At 35.3% G+C, this 12,446-nt stretch overlaps 1 protein-coding gene across 34 annotated transcripts in view; it reads right to left on the bottom strand.

Moving 5' to 3' along the window:
• smoc1 (SPARC related modular calcium binding 1) overlaps positions 1–5,475 on the bottom strand; it is a 163,512-nt gene extending 158,037 nt beyond the window's left edge. For all 34 annotated transcript variants that reach the window (NM_001201393.2, NM_001443161.1, NM_001443162.1 and 31 more), the window contains 1 exon segment: positions 5,136–5,475. In NM_001201393.2, coding sequence (NP_001188322.2) covers positions 5,136–5,228 — 93 coding nt within the window. In that variant the 5' untranslated portion in view covers positions 5,229–5,475.
• Positions 5,476–12,446: the final 6,971 nt, after the last annotated feature.

The following is a 12,446-nucleotide window of genomic DNA, read 5'->3' as shown; positions in this document are numbered from 1 at the left end:
AATGCTGCAGTAAATAGGTTTCATGTGAAGTACACATATAGTATGGGATGTCGTGTATAAGAACTGACCATTGTTTTTTTCTACTTATTTAAATTGGGGTCTTTATAACACTTTGAAATATAATATTAAACAATTTCTCCAAAACGCTGCAGTAATAAGGTTTCATGTGAAGTCCACACATAGTATGGGATGTCCTGTGTAAGAACTGACCACTGTTTTTTTCTACTCATTTAAAATGCGGTCTTTATAGTATTTTATATTATGTTAATACCCCGTCTCTTTAAAATGCTGCAGTAAAAAGGTTTCATGTGAAGTACATATATAGTATGGGATGTCCTGTGTAAGAACTGACCATTGTTTTTTTCTACTTATCTGAAATGGGGTCTTTATAGGACTTTATTTTATGTTTATTCCCCATTTCTCTAAAATGCTGCAGTAAATAGGTTTCATGTGAAGTAGAGATATAGTATGGGATGTCCTGTATAAGAACTGACCATTGTTTTTTTCTACTTATTTAAATTGGGGTCTTTATAACACTTTGAAATATAATATTAAACAATTTCTCCAAAACGCTGCAGTAATAAGGTTTCATGTGAAGTCCACACATAGTATGGGATGTCCTGTGTAAGAACTGACCACTGTTTTTTTCTACTTATTTAAAATGCGGTCTTTATAGTATTTTATATTATGTTAATACCCCGTCTCTTTAAAATGCTGCAGTAAAAAGGTTTCATGTGAAGTACATATATAGTATGGGATGTCCTGTGTAAGAACTGACCATTGTTTTTTTCTACTTATCTGAAATGGGGTCTTTATAGGACTTTATTTTATGTTTATTCCCCATTTCTCTAAAATGCTGCAGTAAATAGGTTTCATGTGAAGTAGAGATATAGTATGGGATGTCCTGTATAAGAACTGACCATTGTTTTTTTCTACTTATTTAAATTGGGGTCTTTATAACACTTTGAAATATAATATTAAACAATTTCTCCAAAACGCTGCAGTAATAAGGTTTCATGTGAAGTCCACACATAGTATGGGATGTCCTGTGTAAGAACTGACCACTGTTTTTTTCTACTTATTTAAAATGCGGTCTTTATAGTATTTTATATTATGTTAATACCCCGTCTCTTTAAAATGCTGCAGTAAAAAGGTTTCATGTGAAGTACATATATAGTATGGGATGTCCTGTGTAAGAACTGACCATTGTTTTTTTCTACTTATCTGAAATGGGGTCTTTATAGGACTTTATTTTATGTTTATTCCCCATTTCTCTAAAATGCTGCAGTAAATAGGTTTCATGTGAAGTAGAGATATAGTATGGGATGTCCTGTATAAGAACTGACCATTGTTTTTTTCTACTTATTTAAATTGGGGTCTTTATAACACTTTGAAATATAATATTAAACAATTTCTCCAAAACACTGCAGTAATAAGGTTTCATGTGAAGTCCACACATAGTATGGGATATCCTGTGTAAGAACTGACCATTGTTTTTTTCTACTTATTTAAAATGCGGTCTTTATAGTATTTTATATTATGTTAATACCCCGTCTCTTTAAAATGCTGCAGTAAAAAGGTTTCGTGTGAAGTACATATATAGTATGGGATGTCCTGTGTTAGAACTGACCATTGTTTTTTTCTACTTATTTAAAATGCGGTCTTTAAAGTATTTTATATTATGTTAATACCCCGTCTCTTTAAAACGCTGCAGTAAAAAGGTTTCATGTGAAGTACACACGTAGTATGGGATGTCCTGTATAAGAACTGACCATTGTTTTTTTCTACTTATTGGAAATGGGCTCTTTATAGCCCTATAAAATATGTTAATACCCCCTTTCTCCAAAATGCTGCAGTAAAAAGGTTTCATGTGAAGTACACATATAGTATGGTATGTCCTGTATAAGAACTGACCATTGTTTTTTTCTACTTATTTGAAATAGGGTCTTTATAGCACTTTATATTGGCCTAATACCCAGTTTCTCCAAAATGCTGCAGTAAAAAGGTTTCATGTGAAGTACATATATAGTATGGGACGTCCTGTATAAGAACTGACCATTGTTTTTTTCTACTTATTTGAAATGGGGTCTTTAAAGCACTTTATATTATGTTAATACCCCCTTTCTCCAAAATGCTGCATTAAAAAGGTTTCATGTGAAGTACACATATAGTATGGTATGTCCTGTATTAGAACTGACCATTGTTTTTTTTCTACTTATTTGAAATGCGGTCTTTATAGCACTTTATATTATGTTAATACCCCTTTCTCCAAAACGCTGCAGTAAATAGATTTCATGTGAAGTACAGATATAGTATGGGATGTCCTGTATAAGAACTGACCATTGTCTTTTTCTACTTATTTGAAATGGGGTCTTTATAGCACTTTATATCAGGTTATTACCCCGTTTCTCCAAAACAGTGCAGTAAAAAGTTTTTATGTGAAGTACACATATAGTATGGGATGTCCTGAATAAGAACTGACCATTGTTTTTTTCTACTTATTGGAAATGGGGTCTTTATAGTACTTTATATTATGTTAATACCCCATTTCTCCAAAACAGTGCAGTAAGAAAGTTTCATGTCAAGTACATAGTATGGGATGTCCTATGTAAGAACTGACCCTTGTCTTTTTCTACTTATTAAAAATGGGGTCTTTGTAACACTTTAAATCATATTAATATACAATTTCTCCAAAACAGTGCAGTAAGAAGGTTTAATGTGAAGTACACATATAGTACGGGATGTCCTGTGTAAGAACTGACCATTGTTTATTTCTACTTATTTAAAACGGGGTCCTTATATTACTTTATACTATGTTAATTCCCCCGTGTCTTTAAAATGCTGCAGTAAAAAGCTTTCATGTGAAGTACACACAGAGATAAGGGTGTCGTGTATAAGATCTGACCATTGTTTTTCTCTACTTATTTGAAAGGTGGACTTTATAGTACTTTTTTTCTATGTTAACACCCTGTTTCTCTAAAATGCTGCAGTAAAAAGGTTTCATGTGAAGTACATATATAGTATGAGATGTCCTGTATAAGAACTGACCATTGTTTTTTTCTACTTATTTGAAGTGGGGTTTTTATATCACTTTGTTGTTTTAATACCTCATTTCTCCAAAACAGTGCAGTAAGAAGGTTTCATGTAATGTACACACATAGTATGGGATGTCCTGTACTAGAACTGACCATTGTTTTTTTCTACTTATTTGAAATGAGGTCTTTATAGCACTTTATTTTATTTTAATACCCCTTTTCTCCAAAATGCTGCAGTAAAAAAGTTTTATGTGAAGTACAGATATAGTATGGATGTCCTGTAAAGGAACTGACCATTGTTTTTTTTCTACTTATTTGAATTGGGGTCTTTAGAACACTTTGAAATATATTATATACAATTTCTCCAAAACACTGCAGTAAAAAGGTTTCATGTGAAGTACACATATAGTATGGGATGTCCTGTATAAGAACTGACCATAGATTTTTTCTACCTATTTAAAATGTGGTCTTTATAGTATTTTACGTTATGTTAATACCCCGTTTCTTTAAAATGCTGCAGTAAAAACGCTTCATGTGAAGTACAGATATAGTATGGGATGTCCTGTATAAGAACTGTCCATTGTTTTTTTCTACTTATTAGAAATGGGGTTTTTATATCACTTTATAATAGGTTAATACCCAGTTTCTCCAAAATGCTGCAGTAAAAAAGATTTCATGTGAAGTACACATATAGTATGGGATGTCCTTAATAAGAACTGACCATTGTTTCTTTCTACTTATTCGAAATGGGGTCTTTATAACACTTTATATTATGTTAATGTCCCACTTCTCCAGATTGCTAGAGTAAGAAGTGTTTATATGTAGTATGCATATTGTATGTGATGTTCTGTACAGGAACTGATCATTGTTTTTTGTCTATTTATTGAAAATTGGGTCTTCATAACACTTTGAGTAATGTTAATGCCCAATTTCTCCAAAATGCTGCAGTAACAAGTCTTTATATGAGGTTTAGTATGGGATGTCCTGTATAAGACCTGACTATTGTTTTTTTTCTACATCTTTTAAATGATAAATTTTTTTCCAAATTGCTGCAGTAAAAAGGATTCATATGTTGTATATATGCATATAGCATGGGACATCTAGTATCAGACCTGATCACTCTTTTATTTAACTTATTCCAAACAATGTATTTATAACACTTTAAAGACTTTATAGCTCATTAATTGCCCATTTCTCCAAAATGCTGCAGTAAGTTATTATGAGATATGCATATAATATTGGATGTCCTGTCCATAGTTTTCTTCTGTTAACTTAAATGAGGTCTTTCACATGAGGTATGCATGTACATCCTGTATCAGAACCAAACTTTGGGGGTTTTTTTCTACTTATTACTTTATAGGACTTTAAAGTGTGTTAATGGTACATTTCTCCAAAATGCTGCAGTAAAACAGGCTTCATATGATGTATGCTTAGTATTTGACTTCCTGCATCGATCTTACTGTTGTTCTATTCTACTTATAACAATAAGGTCTTTACAGTCATCTAAAGTGTAATAATGCCCCATATCCCATATACTGAAAGAAACATAACCTTTTAAATCCCCTTTAAATAAAATAAACATATATTTGTAATTCAAACAATGTTTTGTTGGACTACTTTATGATTGTTTTCACTTTCTGAGGTTAGCCACGTTGTATAAAATTGCATTTAACCTTATTTGCAATGTACTGTAGTTGGCTAGGAGAAGTAGAAACGCATTCTGTGTATTTAGAAATCGTATATTTATTCTGTCCGTTTGATCTGCTATAAAATCATTTGAAGCAAAAAGATAGACTTGAGGAAATTAAAGGTAAGCCCAGAAAGCAATTTCTTAAAATAACAACAGTCAAAAAAAGCTAATAAATTGTTTAATAAAGCATACGTGGGAGGAAAGGGGGATAAACTTATATTTCGTTGTTATCTCTCTGTTCTGGGCGAAATGGGTGCTCTGTGAGCGCTCTCTGTGTGGCGGCTGACATTACCGTAATGATAATAATACGCGCGCACCGAAATATAAAGCGCGGCTGGCTTGACTGTGTTTTTCCGAACCGCGGCTGGCTTGACCGCAGTTGAGGAAAGCGGTGTTCCGTACGGACTTACCCGAGGACCAGTGGATTTCTGCGTTGAGGCTGCTGGCAGGCGCATCACCATCAAATACATGAATACACAAAGAGCCAGATTGTGACAGTTCATTCTGTCTGACGATGAAGTGTTAACACGACTGGACAAGATTTAACTTAAGAATTGGCAAAAGTCCCAACGTTGCAGGAAATTCCAAAAGTTTGTTTCCAAAATAAATTCGTCCTCAACGGGTTTCTCCTTTACATGTGTGCGTTTTCATAGTGCCAGAGAGAACGCGGACAAAGAGGGTGATGGTCGCAATGATACACTCTTTCCACTGAGTGGGATGTACTGTCCTTTCCAGAGCTACAGGTTGAATAGTTTGTCTTTCACTTTGAGACGCGTTTTAAACCTCAGGAGGAGGGATTGCGTGGCTTGAATGACAGGAGGATCGACCAATGACAGCGCAGTTAGACGGGGCGGGGGGCGCGACAGTCCGCGGATTAATCATCAGTCACTTGGTCACCGCAGTAATGACGCACTCTGTCTACAACTTTCTTTGACACGACGTTCCTGCGAGTGGTCAAGAAAAATAGTTTTGCATCCTTTTTTATTGTGTTTACTTAAGAATATTTTGGAAAGATTTGGAATTAACAAAAAATAGAGTATAAGATAGAAATTAGTTTATGTGCTGTTTTATTCTGATAATGAGAACTTGAACTGTGAAGGACATGTTTTTAATTTGTTTATGCTGTTAGGAAAATACCATATACATAGGTAAAAGTAGACTTAATGTAAACCAAACTTTTCCCATTTTGTGAATGACTTCAAATTATATGTAAATCTTTTAGAACAATCACAAAATAAAAAACCACTCAACATGTACTGCCCTAAAAACATCTCATTTCATGTAAATGTAATTTAAAAAATATATATTTTCTCTTTCAGAAAACTATGTGAAATGTAATACCTCTTGTTCTTGTGGCACTGAGCGAATAAAAAAAAATGTATAAAAAACTTTCCTGCGAGACGTTTTATGTTTTTATGAGAATTTAATTGGCTTAATATATTTTAAATTCTTATGCATTTAAATGTTATTATTATTATTATTATTTCAGTGTAACATAAATAATAACAAGGATAAGTATAATAAGGATTAGTACTGTAATAAATAAATAAATAAATAATAATCATAATAATTAAAAATAATGGTAAAACACATTAAATTGTTTTAATTTGTAATAATACTAATACTAATATTACTACTAATAATAATAATTGTTAATATTATTATTATTATTATCATCATCATTATTATTTTATTATTTTATTAATTAAAAATAATTATTATCATTTATATAATACATTTATTAAATTGTTGTGAATAATTTTTTAGGTGTACTATTCTAAAAGTGCTATTTTTAACTGTGTATGCACACACACACACACACACACACATACACACACACACACACACACACACACACACACACACACACACACACACACACACATATATATATATATATATATATATATATATATATATATATATATATATATATATATACATATATATATATATACATTTGAGAAAGAAAGGGAGAAATTATTCATTCGACATTGAAGAAATATATAATTGAATCTTAAATGTTTATTTAAATTTTTGTTGCATATATAAACAAATGTATGTACATAATAAATAACATTGTAAAATAGTTTAATTTGTTTAAATAATATTTAATATTTTTTCATCATCATCATTATAATTTTTATTATTATTAATATGAATATTATATATAATACATTTATTAAATTGTTGTAAATCATTTTTAAAAGGTGTGCCATTCTAAAAGTGCTATTTTTAACTGTGTGTGCGCATATATATATATATATATATATATATATATATATATATATATATATATATATATATATATATATATATATATATATATATATATATATATATGAGAGAGAAAGATAAATTGTTAATTTCAACATAGAAGAAATTAATAATTGAAGACAATGTTTATTTGACGTTTTTGTTGCAAATATAAACAAACATATAATATACATCAAAAATAGTATACAATTTGCATAACACAATATAATATACTCTCAGAAATAAAGGTACGAGAGCTGTCACTGGGGTGGTACCTTTTCAAAAGGTACACATTTGTACTTGAAGGGTACATATTGGTACCTCAAAATTATATATTAGTTCCTACACAATTTAAGAGGAACACTTTTGTACTTTTTAGGTACTAATATGCACCCTTGAGGTATTAATATGGACCTTTTAGGTACAAATTTGTAGCTTTTGAAAAGGTGCCACCCCATTGACAGTTTGCATACCTTTATTTCTGAGTGTGTAATATTTGCCATTCATTCTTCATTCTTTTAATAAGATATTTGTCTTAATATATTTGAGAAAGAGGGGTATAGTAAAATTATTAAGCACAGAATAAAAAAAAAACAATTTTATTCAAGTAAACATTAAATGAATCTAATAAACAAACAAAAAATGAAGAAAAAAAAAACAGTCAAAAGCCTATTTAATTGCATTATAAGGAGAAAAAGAAAGAAAGAGAAGCAAAGCTCTGGCAAGCAGAACTCAGGTCTGCCTCCAAGCGGTGCTGCTATCAGATTGTGTTGTACAGAATCCACCTTCAAACATGACGGTTCTGCTGCTGGACAGTCCAGCTGGTCTCTGCCTGGCCGTGTGAAGTTCTTCAGGGGGGTGTTTCGAGAGACAAGGGGGGACAGGAGTGTCTATAATGGAATGTTAACGAGATCACTTTATGTCCTGTATCCACTTTCCTTTAACCATGTGCATGTACAAAACAAAGCTGCTTTCTGGCGTGTGAAATAAACTGTTGTTGGAGAAACGTTGACCAACACAGACGGCTGTTGTCACTTGGCTGGACTTGAAACAAATGTTTGACAAGGGGCAGAGAGAAAGGAGAGGGCGAACGAGCAGGAAAGGGCCGTGTTGCCCAATTATCACACCGACCCCTTCCACAGATCCTCAATGGCAGTTCACTGTCTGTTTATAGCAAGCAAAGCCGACAGAAAATTAGCAGGTGTCTGTAGACAAGAGCAGCCAGCCCAAACCAGCGGCTCCCTGCCGACTCCAACACAATTATTGCCAGGCTATGCACATTTCGTGGCTTTAATCAACACATTAGTCGAGATTAGTCGGTCTTTCCCCCCACCTTTACTTATTATGATGTCTAAGATAACCATGACAGGCCGCTTCACGTTAAGTGTCCTTAATACCTTTGTACTTTAAATTGTGTGGCGGTTCTTACTGCTGTTAAACCCATTTACAGCTTTTATAATTAGACATCTGGACCAAGCTTTATTGTGGTTTTACCAGCTTTCAGAGATGTTAAAGTTTTGACTCCGGCCCTGAGAGATTCCTTCAGCTAATGTCTTTGACAGTGATTGTCTTCTTCAAACACGTGTGTCCGACACTAGACGTCTAATCAGTCTATAAAGTGTTTTACTGCAGATGCTTTTTCTGTACAGAAATGAGCGGCTTCATTTTAGAATTAAAACAATGTTTTTCATCCGGAAAGTATTCATAGCGCTTCACTTTTTCCACATTTTTTTTTAATGATACAGGCTTATTGGAAAATAGATTAATATCATTTATTTCCTTCTACACATAATATTCCATAATGAAAATGTAAAAAAAGAGTTTTTGAAATTGTTGCAAATTTAATAAAAAATAAAAAAGCGAAAAAATCACATGTACATCAGTGTTCACAGCCTTTGCAGTGAAGCTCTAAATTGAGCTCAGGTACATTCTGTTTCCACTGATCATTCTTGAGATGTTTCAGCAGCTTAATTGGACTTCACCTGTGGTAAATCCAGTTGATTGGACACATTTTGAAAAGGTACACACCTGTCTATATAAGGCCCCAGGGTTGACAGTGCATGTCGAAGCACAAACCAAGCATAAAGACAAAGGAATTGTCTGTAGGGAAGGTTACAGAAGCATTTCTGCTGCTCTGAAAGACCCAATGAGCCCATAAATCGAAGATGTTTAGAACCACCAGGACTCTTCCTAGAGCTGGCCGGCCATCTAAGCTGAGTGATCAGGGGAGAAGGGAGGAACAGTTAGTCAGAGAGGTGATTAATAACCCGATTGTCACTCTGTCTGAGCTCCAGCGTTCTTCTGTGGAGAGAGGAGAACCTTACAGAGGGACAACCATCTGTGCAGCAATCCACCAATCAGACATGTATGGTAGGGCCTACCTGGAATTTGCTGAAAGGCATCTGAAGGACTCTCAGACCATAAGAAACAAAATTCTCTGGTCTGACTAAAATTGAACTCTTTGGAGTATATTCAAGGCGTTACGTTTGAGGAAAACCAGGCAGCGCTCATCACCAGGCTGATACCATCCATCATGTTGGTGGCAACATCATGCTGTGGGGATGTTTTTCAGTAGAAGGAACTGGAAGGCTAGTCAGGATAGAGGGAAAGATGAATGCAGAAATGTACAGAGACATCCTGAATAAAAACCTGCTTCGGAGTACTCTTGCTCAGACTGCTCAGACGGTTTATCCTCCAGCAGGACAATGACCCAAAGCACACGGCTAAAATATCAACGGAGTAGCTTCACAACATCTCGGTGAATGTTCTTGGGTAGCCCACCCAGAGCCCAGACCTAAATCCTATTAAACATCTCTGGAGATATCTGAAAGTGGCAGTACACCGTCACTTCCCATCCTACCTGATAGAGCTTGAGAGGTACTGCAAAGCGGAATGGGCTAAAATTCCCAAAGACACGTGTGCCAAGCTTGTGGCATCATATTCAAAAAGACTTGAGGCTGTAATTGCTGCCAAAGGTGCATCAACAAAGTATTGAGCGAAGGCTGTGAATACTGATGTACATGTGCTATTTCAGGTTTTTTTTTATTTTTAATAAATTTGCAACAATTTCAAAAAGTCTTTATTCACATTGTCATCATGGGGTATTGTGTGTAGAATGTTGAGGAAATCAATGAATTTAATCCATTTTGGAATAAGCCAGTAAAATAAAAAAAAATAAAAAAATTGGAATAAAGTGAAGCCCTTTGAATACTTTCTGGAAGCACTGTAAGTATTCAAATGTATTTTATGTAAGGCTCTTCGACAAAAAAGAAAAAATTCTAAGAAAATAATAATAAACTTTATGTTATATACCACCTTTAAAAGTAGCATCTCAAAGCACTTAAAGTACATTAAAAAGTAGGTAAACATAAATACAGGGATAAGTACACACTGTAAAAGACTAGACTAAAAAACAAAACATTCATTTATTCATTAATTTTCTCTCAGCTATAGTTCCTTTATTCATCTGGCGTCACCACAGCGAAATGCACTGCTAACTTTTCCAGCATATATTTTACACAGTGGATGCCCTTTCAGCTGCAACCTAGTACTGGGAAACATTCACACACTCACATCCGCGCTAAACTATGCACTTTAAATATTATTTAAATTGTTACATTTTAACAATTCAGCCACTGAGTATTAGTAGCTAATCATGTGTACTGTACTTACTGTATTTAGCATATGGGTAACATTTAGGGTTAGTTGTGTGTAATTATGCATAATCACTTTAATTAGTAATATAGTAAGTACACGAAAAGTGGAGCAAAGGACTCCTTAAAATAAAGTGTTAACAAATGTACAATTACATATTATCATTCATTCATTTTCTTGTCGGCTTAGTCCCTTTATTAATCCGGGGTCGCCACAGCGGAATGAATCGCCAACTTATCCAGCAAGTTTTTACACAGCGGATGCCCTTCCAGCCACAACCCATCTCTGGGAAGCATCCACACACACACTCATAAACTATGGACAATTTAGCCTACCCAATTCACCTGTACCGCATGTCTTTGGACTGTGGGGGAAACCGGAGCACCCGGTGGAAACCCACGTGAAGGCAGGGAGAACATGCAAACTCCACACGGAAACGCCAACTGAGCCGGGGTTCGAACCAGCGACCTTCTTGCTGTGAGGCGACAGCACTACCTACTGCGCCACTGCCTCGCCAATTACATATTATTGACAGTCAATTAATATTAAATGAATATTCCATTTTCTGGTCAAGATAATTTCAGCTGACTCGATTTGGTCATGTCGTGTATTTATAAGGTTTTATGACATTTTTGCCTAAAATGGGACTTTTTAATTAGAAAACTTAATACTTATATAATTTGCACGATTCATTCGTTTTCCTTCGCCTTTGTCGCCTTATGCAGCGGATGTACTTGCAGCCACAACCCAATATTGGGGAAACATCCATACACAATCATACACTATGGCTAATTTAGTCTTTTCAATTCACCTACAGCACATGTCTTTGGTCTTTGGGGAAACTGAACCTCCCAGAGGAAACGCACATGAACACGGGGAGAACATGCAAACTCCACACAGAAATGCAAACCGGCCCAGCCAGGACTCGAACCAGCAACCTTCTTGCTGTGTGTGACAGTGCTAACCATTGAGCCATAGTGGCGCCCTATAATTTGCAATTTATGGGGAAAGAATATTACAAAGATCAACATGTAAGTCACATTAAGAATTCAAAATACCTTATAAGAAGATAAAAATAGTACCATCATAATATTTAGCTACATTTACTAAGCATGCTAGGTTAGTTATGTTTAAGGCTTTTCGCACTTTGTTAACCCCGAGTTATTCTTAACCCCAGATAAATGGAATCTGTGTGGGTAGCATGCAGGGCCGGAGCAAGCTGAACTGCCGCTCTAGGCAGAGGACGATCACGCTACCCTCAACCCCAATGGGAAAACAAAAGTGACTGGTTATAAAAATGAAGTGAGGTGTCACGGACCTCTATTCTGCCGTCCTATGCGGGGATATAACTGAGGACTCGCCGATGTCGCCGACCTCTATTCTGCCGTCCTATGCGCGGATTTAACTGAGGACATGCAGGTGCTGATGGAGGTGTCGCTGACACCGCCCTCTCTATTCTGTCGCCTATGCGTGAATATATCTGAGGACGCGGGTGGTGAGGGAGGTGTCGCAGACATAACTGAGGACGCGGTTATGCGGTTGGAAAGGGAGGTGTCGCGGACGCCGCCCTCTCTATACTGCCACCCTAAAGCCTGATTTATACTTCTGCGTCAGGTGACCGGCGTAACCCACGGCGCAGGCAACGCGTGTGGCTGTGCATTTATACTTCTGCGCGCTGTCTCTGCCGGTCTGCATTAACACTTCCGAAACGCTAAAGGCAGTGAGGTGTAAATGTTCCTCTGTGTCAAGTTTCTTCGCTACTTTTTTGCATTTCCTGAACACTTCCGGGATGTACAAGTGGCTCAAACTCG

Source organism: Danio rerio, chromosome 17 (assembly GCF_052040795.2).
Source record: "Danio rerio strain M-AB ecotype USA chromosome 17, GRCz13ab, whole genome shotgun sequence".
Classification (NCBI taxonomy): domain Eukaryota; kingdom Metazoa; phylum Chordata; class Actinopteri; order Cypriniformes; family Danionidae; genus Danio; species Danio rerio.
The sequence above is the reverse complement of the archived record's forward strand: the minus strand, read 5'-3'. Positions and strand labels throughout refer to the sequence as shown.